Genomic DNA, 25909 nt, shown 5'->3' with positions numbered 1-25909 from the left:
TGACAGCCTACTTAGTGGGACAGGGTGCTTATTTTTAATGCAGCTCGTGTTCGAAATTTAAATTGGATTTGAGCGTTTTATGATTTGCAAGAGGCCCCAAATCTGCATTTTCTAACCCCCCTCACCATTTTTTAAATGGTTGTTGATTTTTTTTTTAAAGCAGTAGAAAAAACTGTGACCAGCAGAGACAATAAACATGGAGAGCCAAAGTAAATAACAACATTTTCAAAAGTAGGATGCTATACAAAAGATGTCATGGCTTCCTTTATAAATGATCAACAGCAGAAGTATGGTCAAGGCATGCAAGTGCTCACTTGAGTAATTTTCCTCTAGTTTTGTGTGTGTGTGGAATTAATGTTTATATTCAGTACTTTCTCCATCAAACATCTTGGCACATGTAGTGATGAAATCATTCAATTTTTAGGCTCTCATCAGTTGTAAATCAGTTGTAATCAGGTGGTCTTTGTATATTCATGTGGTCAATGTTTTCACTTCTAAGAATATGCCCAACCCAGTTTTTTTTTGTGTAGGTGGTTGCATAGGAAAGTTATATGAAAGCTGGAGGTCAGTTTAGGTCACATTTGGAGTCGTTCTGTGAGGACAGAACACAACTTTGATATATTTTCAGTTTGGATATGTTTGTTTTACTGTACTGTTGAGTTTTCCATATGTCCCTCAGTTGAATGAAAGTAGTGTAGGTATTTCCAAGCCTTTGGCATAATGTTTCTAGTAATACAAAATATTTTCTGTTTTGATGCACAAAACATCTAGTAGACAACATGGAAATGTGTACAGTACATTTTAGACTAAATACGTGTTTTGAGAAACTTTTGAGAAAAGTATCCAAACAGCATGCATTTCAATTATTGAATATCATTAACACAGAATTCATAGACCCCGTTCACATTTGAGATTTAGGCCGTCCCAGGGCTGCCTTTCTCAAATGTGAACGGGGTCATAGATATAAGGCGGCCCTGGGCCTAAATCTTTTGAGGGTCTATTGCCTCGGTTCCGCTGGCTTAAGCGCCGGAGTCCCAGAGCTGTGTCTGTAAAGCAGGCCGCAGTGAATCCGTCCCTCTGATGAGCAGCAGTTTGTGTTTGTGTTAAAGACAGAGACAGAGACACTGCGAGCGACACAGCCTGACGAGAGAGGACTTGTGTGTCTGTTTTATTATTTGTGCTTTACATGCTTGTAAGCAGCGTAATAAACACGCGTTTCTGTTCAGAGATACCAGGAAGAGCTGCAAGTGTAGACAACATTATATTCAGACAAGCATGTTCCCATAAGAATACGTTTCCATGTGAACAATAATACTAAATAGCGAATATGTACTGTTATTATTATCGTCATCATTTGTGCTAGTATAGATGTATTTTAAACGGCACAGCGCGACTCCCTAAATGTATTACTCTTACTACAGATTTGTAATGCTATTTGCCGTCTTATTAATAATGTACTTATCAGACGTCCTTAACCCGGGAAAGTTACAGTTGAAACAAAATCCACACGTTTCACATTAATCATCCGGATACAATATAGCAGCTTTAATTGAACTAAAGTGCGCGTCTCAGTCATGGCGTTCATGGACGCATTTATTAATCCAGTCCATAATGTTTTAGAGGGAAACCCAGCTCTGCTGTATTAATTTATTCATTAATGTATCTTGTAAATGGACACGTTAACTGAATCGTGTTCGCCTTCATACTGATTGTCCTGAACACATTCACACACACAGCCTGAACACCGGCCAGCTGTCCTTCAGTATTAATACATTATTATCCTTCAGTTTATTGTAACTAGTCTGTGAATCACAGTGTTTAATGCACTGATATGAACTGTATCAGTCATTGTCTCTGTACGTGGATTTCACTCCATGCTGCTAATAAAGCTGTAATTTCTTCGTGATCGCACTCGGCACTTGAGATTATATCTTCCGACACAATGTCTCTGATCTCCTCCCTGTCTGTCAAGTCCAGGGGTGGCTAACCCTGGTTCTGGAGAGCCCCAGGGTCTGCAGGTTTTTGTTTTATCCAGATCGTTAACTGCTTAATTGAACCAATTATGGATCTTAATTAGTCAAAATGTCTTTGTGATCAAGATATCCATTGATTGTTAATTAAGAGAGACATATCACTGTTATGGAAATACTGCAGGATTGCGGCTCTCCAGGACCAGGTTTAGCCACCCCTGGTCTAGTCCAGCGCACACCGCGGCTCCTGATAGTGAATCGTGTCCTCAGTGGGACAGACATTGAACCTCCACTAAACACGGCGCGTCCGGAGCCTCAGCCAGAGGAAACCCCCGTTCAAGTCTAGGCTAAGTAATGAGTTATAATGATGTAAACAGTTCAAACTACTCGGTCGATTAAAATAAAAGTGTGTAGCTGGTAAACTTGCTGTTTTTCTTGCTGTATGATTGAAGTCTGAAATTTAACAGTATGCATTTTACACGTGGAAATTGCCTTGGAATTGTAAACGGGACCAGGTAACTGTATTCACTTACCCAAATTTTACATTAAAACGATATAAATTTAAGTCAGTGTATTTTAATACGAGACCAGCTGTTTACTATGCAATCCGAAATGCGATTATATTGAGCTGAGCAGTACGATCACAAATGCCGGCGTTAGAGGTAAAAACTGGGCCGATGCAGCAATGAAAGCGCGGTTTACGACGTGGATGAAGATAAAACGGAAACCGCAGGAAGTGTCCAGCGCTGCTGTCTGAGGATAGAACTGTAGACGCGTCACAGAGTCGATTGCACACTAATGCACACGAGTTCTTGTGATTTAATGTGGATGTCGTAATAAAGGTGCTTCGCTTTCGGGTGAATTGTATAACAGCACTTTTAGACTTGCAGAACCGAAGATTTGAAAAGGGAAATATATGAATTAGATTCCCCATTGAATTTTTAAATTATATTAGAAAGCTTCGGCTGCAAAGGGTTAAGATTACTTTCAAAGAAAATATAGAACCGAACAATATTAATAAGTTGCGATTATAAATACAGCGCATTCACCTGTAAGCAGACGTAATGTCCTGCGTCACTGGTTTGTTTGAGCAGATTTGTTTATTTCCGGCCCAGGGCCGGCCTAATAAGTGTGAACGGGTCATAGTCTGTATCAAACTGTTCCCAAATTCTGCGATGATAAAGGGAGAGATGATCAACTTTCATCGGCTTTATATATGGCACACACCAGCACATGGCAGTAAGAACATACTTCAAATAATCCATTCCAGGTGAAAATAATTCCAGGCAATAATAAGCCACAGTAATACAAAGACAGTGGCCTAACATATTGGCCCTAAACTCAAGTCAGTGTGTGTCGTCAATGGGAGATCATACAGGAATTGTATTACAGATACTTGAGATATAAGTCTACATATGTCTAGGAGTGTCCTAGCCTTTTTAAATGGAGAACATGCAGTCTGAAGGCCAGCCTTATTACAAGGTTGTGCTTGCATCGTACGATTTGTGGAAATGTGGGACACAGACTTATATGTGCTTTTCATTCTAACTCAGTAAGGAATGGGTGGACATTTATTCTGCAGGATATTTGGAAAGACAAAAATAAAATGGGAAAAGCATAATTAAGTAGTAGCCACAGGAAATAATTATGCAGATAATAGAAGTGTTAAGTGAGTCAACTTCCACATTTATGGGACTTTCCCCTTTTCCACTAATCCTGTTCATCTTTCTTTCACCGAGTAAATTGAGCTGGTAGAGGTGCATCTGCATACCACAGATATAGTCTCTCAAGGCTTCCTAGCTAGTGCCTTAAGAAATAATTATGTGATTATTCATACTGTGTTCTCTGAAAGGGGGATTGAATTAGTGGTGGAAGTGAAGTCTCAGCTGGTTTGACTCAACAGTGTTTAAAAACAATGGATGCATTGGTTTCACTTGAACTGTAAACCATGTGATCTGAGAGTGTTCTTTTAGGAGTCCTCTGCAGTGTCATACCCTGGAGGGGGGGAGGGCATTGTTAATTAGGTAGACACTGTGTGTGGTGTCTGCCACACAGGAAAAAAAAATGTTTACACTTTTCAAATTGTTTAACTTTTTACAATGTCTTATTTTTCACTTATATGTCTTCAAAGTTTACTGAACAAATGGTAGAGATTTAAAGAGGCAGTTAGCAACTCTGCAATTTCAGATCTCACCCAATAACCCAAGACCTCTCTGTGTCTCTAAGTCTATTTGGAAAGAGACTCATGATTCTTACAATTCAAAACCATTTAAAATTATGTCAGAAAATATAGGCCCTAGATGATGTGCCCAAGCAAAATCAGATATGTAGGTAAACAGGAAACTGTGAATAGGTAATGATACCTTAAGGAATTACCCCAATATATTCTGGATTCCATTGGTGTCTTGAAAATAGATTTGTTGAGAAATGTTTTATTTTTTCTTCCAGCAGAGCTTGAAAAAGCCATTCATAAACAAATTACTACAGTACTGAAGTAGCTGGTAGCTTTTTTCATGCTACTGTGCCAAACATTGGTTCTGCCAATTGGGGGGTGGGGGTTGGAGCGGTACTGAACTGAAGGGTCTCTGAAAATCATTGAGAAAGTGTTGGCTGAAAGTGAGATACTGCAGTACTGCCCAGAAAATAATGCTGTGCCTTTTGTGGCCTTAATTGCATGCTGGAATTTTAATTTGTGTTGCTTGTCAGCACGTCTGTAAATGTGCCAATAATGGTCTTTGTCTGGACTGTAGTGCTACCGGTATATTTCTTTGTCTCTTGTACTATTGCACTGTTCGTCTCTGCAATGCAGCATGAGTTGAAGCTCCAGATCCCTGCCTGTATTGTCTGTGTTACTGCTCTCTCAGTACATGTCTGATTTGCCCTTGCATTCTTTTGTTTCCTTTGTCTCTTTCTTCCCCCTTAAAAGGGCATCTATGAATCTTAATTATATATATATATATATATATATATATATAACTGATGGTCTTACCACACTAAAACACTGCAAGGCCCCTTTAGTGAAAGCCCATTTACTTTATACAAAACTCTAAGGGAATCATGCTTCGCTAGTTACAATAACATATACTATTGGCATTGATTAAGTGCTGGGCTTTAGAATCTGTATAACCCAGCCTATCAACAGTTCCCATTGTGATGGAGTATGCTGTACTGCACATCTGTATGTACTCTATGGCTTATTTACAGGAAGTAATGCATAATCTTGAGTTGCTGCTTTTGGTACTGCACGATGTATAGTAAGACTATCGTCTGTAAAGATTGTATAATCATTGTAACTCACGGTGCTCTCTGCCTCTCTTGCAGCCAAGTTGAAGTCGAAGTGTCCACCCACATTTTTTTCCTGTTCCAATGGGGTTCACTGCATCATTGGACGTTTCCGCTGCAATGGCTTTGACGACTGTCCCGACGGCAGCGATGAGGAGAACTGCAGTGAGTGTCCTTCAGATTTTACAGTTTACTGTAATTATTCCTGTACTGAATTCTTAGTGCTCTATAGATACAGTGGCCTGTTTGGGTGGTTTTTGAACCATACACACATTTCTGTTTTATTTGGCAGCAGGGGCTTTGCCGAGTTCAGTTTAAAATATTGCTTTTACATCTTGTTGTAGCCCATTTTACTGTTATTTTTAGTGTCAGTACAACTTGGGCTGCTCAGAATTCAAAACTACTAACATTCTACATTATTTTACCTTGTGGCACCAGGGAATATTTTGTATTTTGTGATTCAGGGATTTCCTACATGCATTCCTACAGCGATTTTACTACATTCATGATTATGTATTACATCCAAGCCCTATGTCAAATGCAGCATATTAGAACAGATTGCTTTGTTTCTCATAATAAATGACAATCAAAATCCTAGAAATAAACCCAAGTTAAAATTAAAAAAATTAAAACCATTATCAGTCAGTACAGTAATTCCCACAATAGCCACCAAGCTTACAAAAATAGATCTCTCTCCAAAGTGTTCAGACCTTATTTAGGTAAATAAACCCAACTTGTGCTAAAATTATTAAATGCCAGTGAGCAATTTAAATGTAAAGGGGTGTACCTTCCAAGATGACAAAAGTACTAGTAACAGCATTAGTAATAGTACTAGGTCTATAAAGACATTTATTTAATTCCATGTTTGTTCACTATTACAAATTCAGAGGCTCATATGAATTACATTTGTATTTTATTTAACGCTTTTGATAACTGTCTTCAATCTCACAGCAGCCAATCCACTTCTGTGCTCCACGGCACGCTTCCACTGCAAGAATGGGCGATGTTTGGACCGGAGCTTCCTGTGTAATGGGATGGATAATTGTCAGGACAACAGTGACGAGGAGCATTGTGAAAGCACTTCAGGTAACACCACACTCCCATACTGCACATGTTACGTGAATGGCATGAAGATATGATGTCATCAAGCCATGTCCCACTTTGTACTCTTCAATGTGGCGATTCCAGCTTTGATGTTAAATGGCATTGTGAATTAGTATTTTGTGAAAAGAGCAATTGGCAATTATTCCACAATTAGCAACAGTTCAACACATAACCTTTTTCACACACTCTGAATTTTTGTTGTCAAAATTAAATGCTACTGGAGCCAGAGGATTTCACAGACTTGTCCAGGTTAGTTAACATTATTTTTCATAATGGTTAGAATGAAAAGATGATAAGATGTCATTAAAAACCTGTATCTGAATATAAATAAATCCTTAAATTTGTTACTTTAGGTAAAAGTGACTCATGACAAGTGAGAACTAATGTAGGTGCCTTCAGGAGAAAGAGACACTTAGGAACTATGGCCTGTATTGGTTATTTTCAAGAAAGCCATGCTTGAGGTGATTTCAATGAATTTTATATAATATTTTAAAATAGCCTCATTATAATTTAACTTCCATACATAGAATGAATTAAGAGAGTGACATTTGTCTAGATGACACATTTCTTAAACACAACAATTTTATATTACACAATGAAAAGCTGGCAGAGTGCCTCAAGAGTCAACAAGAGCCTCACAATAAAGGTAAGCCCATTGCAGACAGACATATTGAGGTTGCTCTGTTCAGTATCTTTTATAAGTAATTACGAAAGAAAGTTAGACTTTTCAGGACAGCAGGAGAAATCATAATGGTACCTTTTTCACTAACACTGCTCCTGTTAAGTAACAATGAAACTGCAGGTTTTAAGCTACCTGAGTTTGGCATGTTTCAGCTTGAAGCTAGGCATTTTGATTGTTATCTTGAATCTGCAGTGTGCTGAAGTTGTGCAGACTGCCTTTAGGCATGGCGATAGGTGGTCTTCAATAATTATATATGACCTGCTATATATAAGTTCTGGATGACAAGAGGAAGTGATTTTTCTAATGGACTTTTCTAAGAAAAATGGCAAAGCACTGACATTAATTCATAATTCAAAATAATAGCAGTGTGTGCGTGACTATAAATATCAGTGAATGGATCCCACCCCCTACACTGTATTTCTCCTAAAAAAGAAAAACCAGGATAGCCTCCAGGCCGTACTTTGTGGTTCTAACTTGAAAAAAACATGAAAGTTTGCTGGCAGACAGCACTTCTGTAGAGTAAAGTTAGGACTCCATCTCTATGAAGTAAAAGCTCTTATATGACCTTCTGCTACACAGAGGGGATTGGATTTAACTGGACTGTGATGTTCAACCATGGGAAGCATTCACTTATTTTACACTCAGCATTAGACCACAGTGAAGTTGTGCTGAACGGGCAAGTATAACGATAATGAGCAAATGTTGACGACACTGAGACTTTCTTTGTTCAGATATAAAAAACAAATACCTGCTATATAATAGGTAGTTCATTTCCACCTGCGAGGTACCATGATGTCCCATTACTCAGTATGGGTATAACGGCTTTGCTTGACCAGGACCTGAATCTTGTATAGCAAAGTCACAGAAGGTCATCTCACGCACAGCTTGCTGGGAACCCTTCTTCTATCAGAGTATGTAGAGAAGCACCTCAGGTGTTATTTACTTACTTGAAATACTTGTAAGGATATATAGTCAAATCACCTTTTTATGCAAGGTCTCAATCAGTTCCATTATAAAAGGTACCTATAAAACCTACAGCAATTTTGTCCTGGAGGACAGGAATACCCCCATCCCAATCCCCAATACTACCCCCCCCCCCATACTGTTTAAAACACAATTATCAATATTACATAATAATGGCCCATAATTTCTGAACACAGAATTTCCTGCTTCTCTTGCACCTGTTTCACCTGTGCACCCCAACACTCTAGGAGAGCCACAGACAATATGGGAAGGCAATATGAAATGCATACAGCAGATGTGAAAGAGTTCCACACAATTCGAAGACACCTTGAATATGATCATAAATACATCTTTGTATTTTGGATTGTGCACTCGTATGTAAATTTATATGTTAATAAAAATGCTAAATAATGCTTCCAACTTGGACTTTGGCTGGATTATGCAGGGCTCATGCAGGCATTAGACACAGGCTGTCCAGGCAATATTGTGATTTTCATGCGTCTAAAAAGAGGCAGTTGTAGAAAGGCAACTGATACCAATTCTAACTGTTAATTTGTTTTATTTTCCTAAGTCACATATCCTTTCATTACTAATACATCTTATTCAATATTATTTCTTACAATGAATAAATGCAAAAAGTTTCAATGTGCATTCTTACATTTTTATATGCATGTTGATGAGTGAACCACTTATGTGAAGCTCTTTATGTAAATTAAACATGATTTTTTACATGGATAGCAGTCCATCACACATCACAATTTTTAGTTGTGCTGTTTGTAATCCTTCATCTATTAAATATATTTTATTGTAAAGAAGAAACTATTGATTGATAGAGCTTTATAAAACTATATAAAACTATATAAGAAGCAGTCAGATAGCATTTTATGTATATATACAAATAACTCGTTTATTCCACTCTTTCAATGGACAATGCACAATGGCCAAAGTGGAAAACCACCAGAAATGTCGGTATACATTCTTATGTACATATTTGACAATACTGTAGTTCTGAAATTATAGACACTGAACTTGGCTCATGGCTAACATCAGGTGTGTTAATCAATATTCCATCAAATAACACTTTTCCAAGGAACTGCTGAAGCGGACAGTTGGAGAGAAACTCTTTTTCCTTGCACTAGGGAAAATCAATCTACAGTCAAATTGCATTAGCATCTGCACTAATGCAGTGGCTTCAATTATAGGTAAAGTGAATGGAACCTGGAGGTTAGGTTAGGATTACTCCTGTACTACAAAATCTCAGTTGATAAAGCATTGCCAAAAGGACAAAATTCACCATTAGCATAACTTACGAACAACTACGGCAGTTGTCTTTTTTGTTTTGTGGGAAGAGATGGGGACACTAATGTTTGTATCTATACACAGACATGTTTATGGCTGTCTTTTGGGATGTTCCTGTCTATTGAGTTTTGTTTTTTGTGTACCTTTGATAAATCAGCCACAGATCTAATTTAGGATAAGGATTAGTACACCATAGAAGCCTACTTTGCAGATTTCACACTTCAGGAACAAAATACAAGGAAAATATTAAAATATCCTGATAGTCACTGATAAACTAAAATAATCTGAATCAAATCTAGGTCTTTGGTAGAAACAAACAACAAATGGCTGAGTTGCTGGCAGTTACACAACCTACATGCAACATATTTAAATACGTCTTGCCGCTCGCTGGTGTTTAAGATTTGAATAGGTGATTGAGTCATTCAGATTCTCTACCATAGTATCTAAATTTAAAACATTAAAAATATGTCACTGAAGGTAGAAAAATAAGTCAGATTGCTTAGTATGGACATTTTGTTTGCTTCTGGCATTTTGAATACCAAGCAATTGCCATCTGAATTATCTTGCATTTTTCAACAACCTACTTACTATAGTTATGCTAACATACTGTATGTAAAAAGGCAACAGAAGGGATTGCCTACAGTCAGTTAGATTGAAGATTGAAAATTCCACCTTGGACCAATCAACTCACTCAGACAACCCAATTTTATCAAAAATATATTTTGTGTGCAAAAAAAAAACTTGATTTTGAAATCTGATATGAAATCTGAATGTTGCCATGGCATTGTTGTTTATATAATTGATGAGATTCATAGGTGTGTCCTTATTGTGTGCAGTTGACCAGAAATGTAATCAATAAATCCAAGGTATCCAAGGGGATGTCCATATTCTGTACATCTTTCTAATACCTGAGTATGATTCATTGTGTGGTATCTGCCTCTGAGTATGGCTTGTTCTCTTGGTTGGGGGACATCCAGAGTGTTTATACTATGTAGGCCTAGATGATTTGGAGGTAGATTAACTGGTCTGTAGTTCGCTACGTCTTCTTTGTCATATTTCTTGTAAAGAGGGATGAAGGTTGCATTGTTCCATGTATCTGGGGTTTATATACATGTTCATTTAAGTTCATGGGAGTGAAACGCTGAATATTTCACAATTTTCTCTATATTTTAAGTTAGTGTTCTGAAATGCTTACATATTAAATAATCAATTGAGTGTACAGACTTTCTATTCACTTTATTTAAATGTGTGTAGTGCCACAGAAGGTTAAACAGGAACAGATTAAAAAAAAATATATATATATATATATATATATATATTTATGAATACACTATAGCATTTTTGCCTGCCTGACTGCCATATAGTTATTGGCTATGCCTGAGAACATTATTCTTTGCTTTGTGTTTGAAAAGCTTCAATCTTGAGACCAGGCCAAGCTTCTGAGCTCTCTAATGCCCCTCCACATCTAACCCACACCGTAGCCATGGAGATGGTGGTCAAGTGGGAACCTGCTGCTAAAAACTTCAAAAGGTATTCCTCTCGGGACAAAAGGCCTACTGTTTTCAGTGTTTTTACCCCAGCATTGCTACATTAAGTACCTCACTGGAGAGGGAATCATTGGACAGTAAGAAACTGTAACCATTTTTCAAAAGCAACTTAGGCACTATACTGCACTCTACAGGGAATGCTTTTTTTAAAAAAGGGGATGGAGACTTCCATTGATCTACTGGGGCATTTATAGGACATTGTTTACTTTAATTCCAGGATTTGGTTTTGTATTTATGTTTTTGAGTATATATTCCAAAGCAATTGTAGATGCATTCATCACATAATTTAAATAGATTACATAATGTAAAGGCTACATTTTCTCGATGTCACTTCTATCCGAGAAGTGCACGCTACACTTGGTGTAGAAATGGCAATGAGATAAAGAAGGAGAATTGCCTGGTAAACAACCTGTTGCCGTCACTTGTTGCTGTCTCTGAAGTTGATTGTCATGAGTGCTGAAGAGGGGAAGATTGGAAGGTGATCGAGCTCCACTGACAGCTGAGAGGAATTGAGAGCTTGATAAGGGAAAGTAATTGCATATTGGCTACAGGGGAGAAAGACAGTATAGACACATAGAGATAGAAAAATTGAATAAAAAATGAATAAATGCAGGATTCTGTGCAAACAGAGTGAGAGGGAGGGAGGGAGGCAGACAGAGAGTGAGTGAGAAAGATTGTCTATTAGGACTTCATTAGCTCAGGAATGCTGGAATTAGTAGCAAATTTTGGCCAGTTCCAGAATTCCCTGTTCATCAGTACTAATTACTCACAAGCCCCTTGTTAAGAGTCCCCCCCTCATACTACTTGTTCTTTTATTAGAAAAAATATTTTGCATCCCTTTGTGCTGCTTAAAAGTTCTGAGCTCCTTGAAATGTTAATTGTTTGGCTCCCTTTTTCATTCCTTTTCCTGTCAGGAATTTGGGGCAGGTTTTTAAGAGGAAGCTGAACGTGTGGATTATTTCTTTTTTATGTATCCCTGTGTTATTCAATTGCAGTAATTCTTTCATGCCATCCAGCTGTGCAAATTAGCTGGGAGGGGACTCATTTAAAAGACCTCCACAGCAGGCAACAGCAAAGAGGATTAATTGAGACTGATGAAGAATACACAGTGGGGCACTGAATGTATTTTTAAATAAAACTAGGGGTACCTTTTCTGTTCTGTATATGCATATATATATAAACACCTGCAGTGTAGGTCTCTGCTTAGTTATCATGTACTAAGACAGAAAATATACAAATTGTCCCATCTGTCTTAGTAAATTAATGTGAAAGCCGTGTAAAAATCTATTTTCTCTTTTGGACTTTCATTACCATTACCAGCAAAATGTTTTTGTTTATTTTTGGGGGGATGTGGAAACAATATGAATTTGTAACAGTTTTTAATCTCCAGTTGGAATTCCCAGATCCATGATGCATTTAGAAAACAAAAGGGGGAGGTGTTTTCTCTGGTGTCTGTCCATATCTTCAAAGTGCCAAAATGCAAGATTCCATTTGGAGCTAACAATTCACACAAAATAGAATAGTTATTAGATCAGTGAGCCGCATCTGTCAAAATTAGGATAAAGTGCAGCCACAATTTACAACATCTGATTGAATTAAGTATAGTATATGAGAACAGACCATCACAATGTACTTGTGTTAAGCTGGTTTGACAGAAAGTGGAATGTGCAGTATATCTGCTGTGCTGTCACTCTGTAACTATCTGACACCTCTTGAAATCTCACCCCTGTATAGATGGTGTTTTCTTTTGTTTTTGTTTTCAGGATATAGAAGTGTAAATGAGTTGTGTAAATGACAGGGACTTCTGCTAAAGAACAAGTGGAGGCACACACATTTTAAGACACTGAAATGTTTGGGAGACAAAACCCCACTGAGTTTACATTGGTTTATGATTGAGCAAAGTGTAATATTTCATATCAGTCAAGAATGATGCCCCTAATAACTTTAAATGAACATTTACAGTTCTCACAGTATAACTGGTATAGGTATATTCACTAGCCTATGACACAAGGTAATTATTGTTTATGGCCAAGAAAAATGAAGTGCTAGTAAAATGTCAAAAATATATATAATAAAAGTGACTTGTGTTAAAGAACCCCCACCACCATGCTTTAAAGTTATGTAGTCCTGCAGTTGCATATATTTTATAATTTCTATAATTAAGGTATATGCTTTTAAGTCTGAACACACAAGGCAATCCTTTACACTTAACTATTGTTTCAAAACGACTGTTGTTTTCATAAAAGTCAAATTTGTGCCCATGAGGCCAATCAGTCTGCAACATCTCTTGCATTAGAATTGTATTACAGCTTGGGATGTGGAGTTTACCACAAACTAGTTTTTTTTGGCTTTGTATTTCTGTGGTTAGGAATGATACTAATACATCCTGGGGGAAAGAAAGGGGCCTATGTATTAGAGAAGAGGGGAAGAAAGCTATAATTGAAATATGGTAAAACATCTTATGTGCCTCAAGAATTTATAGTGAGCCAAATATGTGCTCGCAGATACATTTCCTGGAGGACTATGGCTTTATGAGATGATTGCTGTTTCCAACCATGAAACCATTGAGAGGTGCTTTCAAATCACGGGTGCTACCTGGACACAGGCCAGTACTGTTGATCATTCTGCATTTGTTTATTTATTTGTATATTTTATAGGATGCCCATTAGCTGATGCCATGGCAATCATCTAGTCTTCCTGGTGTCCACACGCACAAAAACATTACATTAAAAAATAATTACATCAAAAACAGCTTATACATTACATACAGTACAGTTTATACATCACATTAAACTACAGTCAAGCATACCTCAGAAAACACACTTTATCCTGCTACTATACTACTTTATAACAATAAATGCATCTTAAATTTATTTTTGAATAAGTTGTTTTTTGAGTTTTCTATTAAGGGAGTTAATTCTCTGACTGATTTGTATAATATGACCATTACCAGCATTTCTGGTGTTATGACTGTGAACATTTTTACTAAAAACATCTTGATCAAGTAAAAACTGAAGTTTATGTAAACGAATGGTGTTACTAAAAAATGTGGCTACGCTTGAGGACAGCCTCTTCTCTACATTAAGCCATGAGAGGCTAGAGTGCATCTTTTCAATGCTGGTTCTGATTGAGCAGCCCAGAACAAGCCTGGCAGCCCTGTTCTGAGCCGCTTGTAATTTTATCAACTGTTTTTTGAAGCTGAAGCCCATACAACTGAACAATAGTCTGGGTAACATAAGGAGAAATGCCTCTACTCATTTTTTGAACAATTTTATCAGTAAGTTCCGACAATGACAGACGGTTATTAAGGACTAAGCCAAGTAGTTTAGCTTTTCAACTTGTTGTATGGGTTCCCGTTTTGGCTTAGAAGCCAGTTTATGCCTTGATCTGAAAACAATGCTTTTAGTCTTGGATATATTAAGAACATAAGAAAGTTTACAAACGAGAGGAGGCCATTCGACCCATCGTGCACGTTTGGTGTCCATTAATAACTAAGTGATCCAAGAATCCTATCCAGTCTATTTTTAAATGTTCCAAAATTTTCAGCTTCATCCACATCGCTGGGGAGTTTGTTCCAGATTGTAACTACTCTCTGTGTGAAGAAGTGTCTCCTGTTTTCTGTTTTTAATGCCTTGTAGCCCAATTTCCATTTGTGTCCCCGGTGCGTGTGATCTGGAAACGCTCCTCTGGTTTGATGTGGTCGATGCCCTTCATGATTTTGAAGACTTGAATCAAGTCCCCACATAGACTCCCCTGTTCCAGGGTGAAAAGGTTCAGTTCCCTCAGTCTCTCCGAGTAGGACATTCCCTTCAGACCTGGAATAAGTCTGGTTGCTCTCCTCTGAACTGCCTCTAGAGCAGTGATATCTTTCTTGAAGTGTGGTGCCCAGAACTGTACACAGTATCCAGATGAGCTCTAACTAGTGCATTGTACAGTCTGGACATCACTGCCCTTGTTTTAAATTCTACACTTTTGACAATATACCCACAACTGAATGTTATCTAAGTCCCTTTGAATAGCCTGTGCTGCCGAGATTGTATCTGCTGAGCCGCCTATTTTAGTATCATCAGCAAATTTGACAAGTTTGCTAACTATCCCAGAGTCCAGATCATTAATATAGATTAGAAAAAGCAAAGGCCCTAGTACTGATCCCTGTGGAACTCCACTAACAACCTCACTCCAGTTAGAAGCGACTCCTCTAATTGACACCCTCTGTTTCCTATACATCAACCAGTTCATAATCCATCTACTTACATTACCCTGAATGCCTACAGCTTCCAATTTGAGGATCAGTCTTTGGTGTGGAACCTTATCAAAAGCTTTTTGGAAATCTAAGTATATCATATCATATGCTTTCACATGATCTACAGCTGCAGTTGCGTGTTCAAAAAATTCTATTAAATTAGTAAGACATGATCTGCCTCGTCTAAACGTGTTGACTATCTCCAAGAATATGGTTTTCATTACGATGCTCCTCTATTTTCTGTCTAATCATTTTTTCCAACATTTTACAGGTGATGCAGGTGAGACTGATTGAGAACTAACTTATTTATCTTAATCCATTCATACACTATGTTTAACTCTTTCGATAAGACTTGATTGACTTCACTGCTTGTGGTTGCTGCATAATATAGTGTAGATTTATAGCAGAAGGCAAGTCATTGGGGAAAAGAGACAACTTCCTTGTGGAACACCACGGGCTAGACTGTACATTTAGCTTCCATTGTAGTAAACCCTCTGTGTTCTAGCAAAAACATAACTCTTTGTCAAGGTTATAGCAGATGGTGTGAAACCATAACATTGGAGCTTTCCAATTAAAACATCATGATCAATGACATCAAATACAGCACTTAAGTCTAAGATAAATGCAGCCACTATTTTTGAGTTATCAATTTCTTTTTTAGCCAGTCATCTGTCATTTGTGTGAGTGAAGTACAAGTAGAATAGCCCTGTCTGTATGCATGTTGATATTTGGTTGTGTCAGTCCATTAGAGGTAAAGTAGTCTTGAACATAATTAATCCATACATTTGCTGAGTCCAGGTCTGCTGTTAGCTCCAGTTGATGGTTAATTTAGCATTTTTAATCAGTGGAATGATTTCACCCTTTCCACATTCTAGGCCACACCCCACATAGCAAACATTTATTCAATATGTGACATATAGGAGCTGAGATGTGATCAGCAGCAAGGTTTGTATCCATCTCATTTTATTATCCTTTTAAAATGGAAAACAAAGTTAATACTCGTCAAGTTTCCTATCAAAATCTTAGTTTTTTTCTTTATATTTGATTTTAAATCTACAGCAAAATACTCGGCACAAAGGAAAAAGATACATCTAAAATAATAAAAATAATAAAACTTTGAAAAGAAACTCGTGGAGTGTAAATCTTTTCTTTTTGTTTACATGTCAGATGTTTGGATTGATGCACCAAAATAACTTGAATCTTTTTTTTTTAATTTTAAAAAGACTTTTTGACAACACAATGGCAGACTTTTGGGTATAAAGGGATGCTCAAAGAACAACACTTCAAACAAAAAGACAATCGAGATCACAGCCTAAAATATACAGAAATCTTGAAATATTTTTTCAGTTGTTTTTTCCTTTTTCAAAAACTATTTACTTTTAACTATTACCTACATAACTTAGCATTAACTACATAACTGCACCTTTGATCCCTACAGACCTTCACCTGAATTGCTGTGTGATGAAGGTATGTCAGAATTAAAACTGAAATGTGCAAATGCAGTCATCTGTTCTGTGATGAAACACTGGGTTTAATTACCTTTGAGTGTCTTTACCCAGTTTAGTAACCTTTATATGCTATCTGAAATACTGATTTAGAACACTTCACTTCTTTTCATATTTTTATGTTTGCACAACCACTGTTAGAAGCCTTTGAGTTGACATGAGTTGACACTTTAATGCAAGGAACATACAACTAGCTGTACAATTGTGTTATGATAAAAGAACATTATAAATTCCTAGGTAAGTGTAAAAAGGTCCATAATGAAATGCTAAGTAGAGTTTTCTTCCAAGGGAAACTAAATCATTATAATTATGTCATCTGTAGTCATTCTCGACTTTTTACCTATATACTGTGTATTTTGTTCCTATTGTAGGAGTATCCTAGAATGATTTTTACACTCCTGTAGTCATTCTTCAACCCTGTAGTGAGTGGGTCAGAGAAATGTGTGTTATAATACGAAAAAATAAATGTTATACTCGCTAAACAAATCCTTCAATAAATGTAGATCACAAATCCATAGAGGCAAGATTGACATTGAAGATAATCGATGTGAATTCAAAAACAAGAACACATTGAGGCCAACTGAAGCTGTTTTATCAGCATTAAAGAGTAGAGTAGGAAACGAAAGACGGGTAAATACAAGACACAGTGAACTGATTTCTAGAATGTGTCCCATGTCTGAATAACTACATCCCTTGCCCTCACTGATGCTTTGAGTAAAAAATAGCAGATAGGAGATTGCACAGTGTAAATGACAAAGCTAATAAAAGAGTGTCAGCTGCAGATATAAGCCTTGGTCCTCTTTTATACCTTTATGAAAGCAATGGGACATGCCAGTGGGACAAAAGAACAAAGGTTTTCCCCTCACATAGCTTTCGAGATGATATAATTGTTCTATAGCAGACCTTGTGGAGATTTTATGTTCTCACTTGGGGATTCCCTAGTTCATAAATGTCAGAAATACCCATTACTGCCATCCTTTTTCTCAAAGTTTCAATACATTGCTTTACTTGAAACTCCATATAGAACTAATATCAATGGGCTGCAGGGACCTGGAGTACAGATTTCTTCTTACTGTTATTTATACTCTGACTCACAGGGGTTGTATAGTGGGAAACTGCAGTGGCAAGGTAAAGTATATCAACCCAAGCTTAAGTTCCAGTCTGAAACCATGGTAGTGGGGGATCTAAATTATGTGTCCACCCATGGGGTCAAAACTAAAGGCTCTTTGTTGAATGGTAACAGAACAATCCATGGGAATGAAAACAACTGAATTGTTTACCAGTGTCAATTTCAATTTTTTTCTCTCAAAAAATGATATTTCTATATGCCTTGGATCACAAAGTCAACTTGATGATTGGGTGGATTAGGGCTGAATTGGAAAACACTTTCAAGTAATTGGCACCCATTTCTTAATTAATGAATCCAACATGAATAACATATGAATGCATTTCCACTGATTCTGATATTGATCATATGTATAAACCCTAACCCTAAACCTAGTCTATAACCCTTTCCCCAAACCCTGGCCATTGTTATACATGTGATTAACAGCAGATCTCAGATGAAATGCATAAAGTATTTATGTGTTAGTCCTGTCAATACATCAATTCATTGAGAAATTGTGCCCTTTGTTGTAATGTCTCATTAAAACGTAAAGAAGAAAGCCAAAGAGAAATACAAGTTAAAATTATTTATGATACACAGTCTACATGTTTGGTTCATGGGTTAATTATGGATAATTCAGATGCATTATTTAAAACGTTATTTTTTTTTTTAGCTTTGTCGGGTAACATTTTTCCAAAATATTGCTCACTGGAAAGCAATGGCCTGTTAACTCAGCCATCAATACAAAGCAAATGCATTAATCTGAGTCATGGTAACAAATAATCTGAGTTGTTTCCTCTCCTACAATGCTCCATCCTTCTACAATGCCAACCCATCTTCCAGTATGGTGAAATAAAGGGCCTAGCTACTCTGCACTGACCTGGATGCCCTTGCAATGTCCCTCTGACGAGTTATTTATCATTTTTGATATACCTTCCTTGTGTCTTTCTACCGACTGCACTTAAAGTGTCTTAGCTGAGGCATAGCAGCACACATATACAAATGTTAATTACTAGAGACTGAATACAGAAGCAATGGTAAAGCAAATGGCTAGCAAGTTTCTCTGGGCTGTGGGTTTAAAATAAGATGTAAAGCATCTTACATGCGTCTCTCCAGGGAGCTGAGATTACAGTTAGCACGGCAGTCTTCTGTGACTCAAGTCAAGCTTTTCAATAAATGCTCAGAATCCCAACATGAAGGTAATCCTGTGGGACAGTGCTCCCTGGAAAGGAGCAGGGAACGGCACTCCCTGTAATTACATACTAGAGCGGTCACTGCCGAGCCCCAGATTGCCATGGAGGCTGTCTGAATGACATCAAAATTTTCCTGGACTTAATCCTCATAATCTGCCAATTTGAATCTAGCCCTTTTATATATAAACATACATACACACACATATATATATATATATGCACATACACATACAGATAGATATACATATTATGAATATTTTGTTAAACAGTGATCCTCTTTGTTTGTAGAGCCTGCAGAAACTGCTGGCATCAAAGGTTTATCTGCATCTATCATGCAAATGTCACCCGTTGAGTCATTCATTGCTAAAGGAAGGGAAAGATGCAGTTAAATAATTTATGAAGCCGTTAAGGATTTGATTGTTTTAAATCAGTGTGCTAGACTATTTGAAGAACTGTTTTTTGCCCCAGTCTAAAGTACTGTTGAATACTCTGTGAGGAATATTGGAATTTAAATATAGTACAAAGAACTTAATTATGGAAAACTGCTTCTGCATTGCTGTTTTAACTTAATTGTATGGTGCAGAGGCACCTTCGAAGAAGGCAGTTGATTTTAATATGACCAGAATTTTACATTGTTTACCTACTTTATTGATTTAATCTAGCTTGGGTTGTACAAACATTACAAGTCCTAAGGGAGTCTTGGGAAATTCTGTAATAGCAAGGAAATGTGTTATTGGTATCTTTACAGTAAAGTTTATGTTATGTAAAGGTAGGTTTTTACACTAATAATCTCCTTTTTATTTAGCTATATTAGTTTGCTAGCAGAAGCAGATGTTGAAAATAAATTGGTAGAAAAAGGAATTCTAATATTTCACTGATGCACTGCATAGATATTATATAATATATATATATATATATATATATATATATATATATATATATATATATATATATATATATATATATATAATCTGTTCAACATTTGTTATTCTAGTATCTAAATCAAGGTCTTTGCTTTTGAATATCTGTGCTTCCTTTTAATAATCTGGTTAGTACTTAGTATATTTAATTTCATTGATCTTTTCTCTTTTAGTACCAATGACGTTTTAACGGATACATTTAACTTAAGCTATTTAAGCTATTTCAGTACATTTTGATGTCAATTTAATGTTATTTGGTTCCATCAACAAGATCACTAAGTAGTGAGACTCATTTGCATTATATATTGTTTTGTTCTATAGGTGGAGCAAATAAAACTATGGGGTATCTGTGGAGGTGGTCTATATATATATATATATATATATATATATGATATTTCAATCCCTCCAGAGCCTACAGCAGGGCAGAATGTGACTCTAAGCATTTTCTTTTGCTCCCCATTGTGTAAACGTTGCCTTGGTTTTGGTGAGGCGGGCACTGCTATTTTAAGAACTGCTTTGCCTTGATCTGATGTAAATGCCAGTGTTCTGTGAGGAAAATCACAAGTTCCTAATGTGCACAATAAACGTAATTATGGGAAGTGATACTCAAATGGTTTCAAATCTAATTTTTCTGTATACCACATTTTGCTTTAAAAAGATACCTGAAATAGTCTTATCTAAGATAAAAACATATCGGAATATTAGTTAGATCTGAATCAATGACACTTTCATTTATTATCCTCTATCATGTTTTTCATTGTCAAGGGCAGAACACGCTATTTTCCATTATTTCCCTTTCTATTTCTTAAAATCTGTTCATAAATATCGTGCCTGCGTATTTTCTCCAATTGATGACAACATAATGGAATGGATTTTTTTAATAATTCACTAACACATTTAATTTATTGTCAGAGAATTTTGGATTTGTTTTTTTATCTTTATGCTGCCCATTTATAGTTCCTAAAATGTAATTCAAAATGGTGAATTACATCTGACTTTCTAGATTAAGGGCCGGATTAAATCAAAACTTTGACCCACCCGATAATAGGAAACTACAAACCTGTACATCATAGCGGTTACATTTATGATTAGAAGAAAGTGTCATCTTACTAAAAATGAAGCCGCAACTTCTGTAGTTCTGTACAGTTCTGTAGTTTTCTATTAGTGGGTGGGTCAAAGTTTTTATTTAATCCCAACCTAAGACTAGTCACCAGAAAACTGTAAACCACCAATGCTGTAAATATAAAACCACATTACTTTAATACTCGCATATCATACAGTGTACACTCCAAGCAATGGCTATAGGCACATGCTATTCTTGTTGCAGGTGTTTCTCTCTCAAAAGTAGCCCTAATTATTTTTTTCCCTTTTACCAATTTATATGCACAATTATAGAATAATCGCAATATGTGTATAATTAGTTTAATGGAATCAAACAGAAATGTTGGATTCTTCCAAATCAATGTGTTTGACTGATCACCTGTCCCCAACTTTGAGTTTCACGTTTTCTCTGAAAAAGAGTACTAGTAGCCTGTACTACTACAGCAGTCTTTGACAATTACAGATTGTGTTTTGAGTATAGTTCCAAAAACTGGTTGAATCAAACCTCAGACAACCATTAATGTACTGCTTGGTATTTGATTATAAGTACTTAGTGGAATAAAGTTTGACTTTGTTTCTTGCACACCCTTTGTGTGATTTGTTGTGACTGTAATGGTATTGATTTTTTTTTTTTAAGTATATGTATACATCAGTCTTAGTTTTGTTAACAAAAAATATTTTTCTAGGCACTAGTATTGGAGTAGTGTACTGTGTACTGCAAGAATGGTGTGTATACATATAGAATTCTGGTAATTTGTCAATATTGTATCTAATATATTTGTAGGATTAAGGAACTACAATTAGCTTTACCAAATGGCGGAAAATATACCTAATGTGTTCAGCATTGTATATTTAATGTGGAGGGTAAACACCCAGACCCCCTTCTGAAGCCCCACCGCTTTTCTAAATTCCTTTATCTTCTCATCATGGTCAGCAGCATTGTGTGTTTGTTTGCTGTTAGTCTGTTGATAATGGTTCACTATAAGAATTTAGGCACAAGTTTACACTTTCTGTTCAATTCCCTCCTTCTGTGTTGCCGACCTTATTTTCAGCTGATACACAAAGAGAGATCACCTATGTGCTCTATAATGATAGTATAAGTATAAGCACAATCTAAGGGAGAGTGTTATTCTGGACTGGCAGCTACAATTCTATCAGGATCATAGGGGTTTGTGAGCTCTCTTTGCATGTGTTTGCAGCTATGAAGAAAGAGACCTTTTTCCTGCCTGCATGCATATCCCTTACAAGCTTTCTGTCTGGATGAGCTTGTGTCTGTGCTATTTAGGGCTTAGCCTTATCAGGAGGTGATACAGCCAACAGCTGCCTAATCCTGCATAGAGCCTAACCCTTTAGTGCTCAATTTAGTAAAGTATGCCTTGTTTTCAGTGCCTGCTGTGACGGCCATAACCAGACTGCAACACAAAGATACATTATTTTATTTATTTATTTGTTTGAACTGTATACACAGAAATCCTACATTGTAACTGCACACATGTATAATTTTCTCTTCTTTAATTTATGAAAATACAGGAGCCCTAGAAGTAAAGAGTTCAGATATTATAGTTTAATGTTGTGTATTCTCTTATGTTAATACAGGATGAAAAATTAGGATTTTTGTATTCAAACTAGAGCAGATACAATTTAGATTGGTACTAACTATATGATTATCTATACATCAATTGTAAATATGTTGCCACAAAGGGGCTTCTTGTCTAATCTGTTAGATTAATACAATTATTTTATTATGTATTGTTCATTTCTTGGCAGATGCCCTTATCTAGGGTAATTTACAGGCTAACATGAGCAATACAAAAGTGCAGTAATTAAATACAAAATTTAATTTAAGCATAATACAAGTACATTTTAAAAATTACAGAAGTGCAGAAGTTAAATTAGATTATAGATATATAGATTAGATTAGATTATATATACAGTTAATATAAAATTTGAAGCATACATCATAGTTCAAGAAGTAACTGACCAGTGCTGAAATTATGCAGAGGTCCTAGGTATGAGCTAATGGGAGTGGGCAGTAAAGAACAGGAGTTCTAACAATGTGTAAATGAAGCATAGTTATATAAATTGCAAAATTACTAGAGTGCTGAAGCTCATGAAAATAAACTGCTAAATTACAAGTACAGTCTGAACAGATATGTCTTGAATAATCACTGGAAGGTGGTCATGGACTCTGCTGTCCTGACCTCAGTGGGAAGGTCGTCCCACTACCTTTTTACCTTTTGACACAATCTTGTAGATGTTTATCAGTTTTTCAGACAAAGGGTGAGGATGTATAAAGTCGAGCAAACATTTTGAGATGGTGACAAGGACATTGAGTGTTTATATGACAGCATTGTTTGATGTATTTTGTCATTTCTCAATATGACTTCTGTTTTGCTCCCCCAGAAAAAAACAACAGCAAAAAAAACATTTGAGGGCCCCTCAAAATCTAACACAAAAATTGAAGCCTTTCAGACTGTAGGGAATTTGATGAAGTCTCAGTAATAGAGATTGTCAGCACTTGTACCTGTTTTTATCCTTCCTGTCTCATGGCAGTCAAATCACGTATTGTACATTCCCTACAGACCTCCACAGAAGCTTTATAGAGTAGCGTTGCAGCAATTATGCAAATTGCTGGATTCAATGCAAGTTTCTGGTTTCTAAGAATAGCAGATTAATAAGTGATTACTCTGAACATCCATGGCAGAGTCTCAGATGACAAGGTTGCTCAAACACAAGAAAACCCACAGAGGACATTAGTTTTATTTCCTCTTACAATGTCATTGTTAAAATCTTCACACAAAAACCCCACCAGGTCCACAATTGTGTGCATGTCCTCTGGTTGATAAATGTGCCTACTGTCTTTATACTGACACAAAGAATATTCTAAATGGTCTGATTTTTTTTTCCTATTGGGAACCTTATTCTTTTGACCATACAAAAACTGCCATTAATTAGTCCCCTGGCTCCTTAGTTACAATTCTGCAACAGTGAAAGTTCACAATGTCTTCAGCAAAGCTAGGTAACATCTAACCCCTAAAGTACATTACCTCAATAAAGTCAGCATGCCTGTGTTATATATAGGGATCTCTATACCAGTTTGTCAATCCAAAATCTGGTACCTGACATTGAAGGGGCTGAAAATGACTCCCCCTTATATAACTTATATCACATTACATATATAGGAATATAGGAAGTATTCAACCCCCCTTGGACTTTTTCACATTTTGTTGTATTTCAACCTGACATTTCGATGCATTCCAATAGGATTACATTCCTTTGATTTAGACAACATACTCAACACTTTGAATACAAAAGATAATTTGCATTTTTAAACAACTGAAATGTCTTGGATAGATAAGTATTCACCCCCTTCAGTCAATACTTGGTAGAACCACCTTTGACAGAAATTACAGCTGTGAGTCTTTTGTAGTAAGTCTCTACAAGGTTTGCATATCTGTATTGTGCAAAATATGCCCATTCTTTTAGGAAACATTGTTCAAGCTCTTTCAAGTTGCATGGAGATTGTTGGTGGACAGTAATCTTGCCACAGGTTCTCAATCAGAAGCAAGTCTGGGCTTAGACTGGGCCATTCTAGGACATTCACTTTCTTTTTTTTAAACCACTCCAGTGTTGCTTTGGCTTTGTGCTTGGGGTCATTATCCTGCAGAAAAGTGAATCTCCATCCCAGTCTTAGGTCTTTTGCAGACTGAAGCAGGTTTTCCTCAAGGATTTGCCCTCTGCCCTGACAAGTTTACCCAGGTCCCTGCTGAAGCAAAGCATCCCTATACAGTGAGGGGAAAAAAGTATTTGATCCCCTGCTGATTTTGTACGTTTGTCCACTGACAAAGAAATGATCAGTCTATAATTTTAATGGTAGGTGTATTTTAACAGTGAGAGACAAAATAACAACAAAAAAATCCAGAAAAACACATTTCAAAAAAGTTATAAATTCATTTGCATGTTAATGAGGGAAATAAGTATTTGATCCCCTATCAATCAGCTAGATTTCTGGCTCCCAGATGTCTTTTATACAGGTAACTAGATGAGATTAGGAGCTCTCTCTTAAAGGGAGTGGTCCTAATCTCAGCTCGTTACCTTTATAAAAGACACCTGTCCACAGAAGCAATCAATCAATCAGATTCCAAACTCTCCACCATGGCCAAGACCAAAGAGCTGTGCAAGGATGTCAGGGACAAGATTGTAGACCTACACAAGGCTGGAATGGGCTACAAGACCATCACCAAGCAGCTTGGTGAGAAGGTGACAACAGTTGGTGTGATTATTTGCAAATGGAAGAAACGCAAAATATCTGTCAGTCTCCCTCAATCTGGGGCTCCATGCAAGATCTCACCTCATGGAGTTTCAATGATCATGAGAACGGTGAGGAATCAGCCCAGAACTAAATGGGAGGATCTTGTTAATGATCTCAAGGCAGCTGGGACCATAGTCACCAAGAAAACAATTGGTAACACACTACGCCGTGAAGGACTGAAATCCTGCAGCGCCCGCAATGTTAGAAATAATACTGCAAATGGATTCACATATATTATATATATTATTTGTTTTGCTGTAACCTTCAGAAGTTCATACAGGACAGTGCTGTGTACAATCTTTAAGTGTACAGGCCCGTCTGAAGTTTGCCAATGAACATCTGAATGAATCAGAGGAGAACTGGGTGAAAGTGTTGTGGTCAGATGAGACCAAAATCGAGCTCTTTGGCATCAACTCAACTCGCCGTGTTTGGGGGAGGAGGAATGACCCCAAGAACACCATCCCCACTGTCAAACATGGAGGTGGAAACATTATGCTTTGGGGGTGTTTTTCTGCTAAGGGGACAGGACAACTGCACCGCATCAAAGGGACGATGGACGGGGCCATGTACCGTTATATCTTGGGTGAGAACCTCCTTCCCTCAGCCAGGGCATTGAAAATGGGTTGTGGATGGGTATTCCAGCATGACAATGACCCAAAACACACAGCCAAGGCAACAAAGGA

At 36.9% G+C, this 25909-nt stretch overlaps 1 protein-coding gene across 1 annotated transcript in view; it reads left to right on the top strand.

Moving 5' to 3' along the window:
* The window catches only part of ldlrad3 (low density lipoprotein receptor class A domain containing 3), a 129262-nt gene that overhangs the window by 65766 nt on the left and 37587 nt on the right, over nt 1-25909 (top strand). The window contains exons 3-4 of the mRNA XM_066701037.1: nt 5292-5417; nt 6204-6338. Of these exons, the coding sequence (XP_066557134.1) occupies nt 5292-5417; nt 6204-6338 (261 nt within the window). The remainder of the gene's footprint in view (nt 1-5291; nt 5418-6203; nt 6339-25909) is intronic.

Source organism: Amia ocellicauda, chromosome 4 (assembly GCF_036373705.1).
Source record: "Amia ocellicauda isolate fAmiCal2 chromosome 4, fAmiCal2.hap1, whole genome shotgun sequence".
In the NCBI taxonomy this organism is placed as follows: domain Eukaryota; kingdom Metazoa; phylum Chordata; class Actinopteri; order Amiiformes; family Amiidae; genus Amia; species Amia ocellicauda.
Note: the sequence above shows the minus strand (reverse complement) of the source record. Positions and strands in the feature narration are given on the sequence as shown.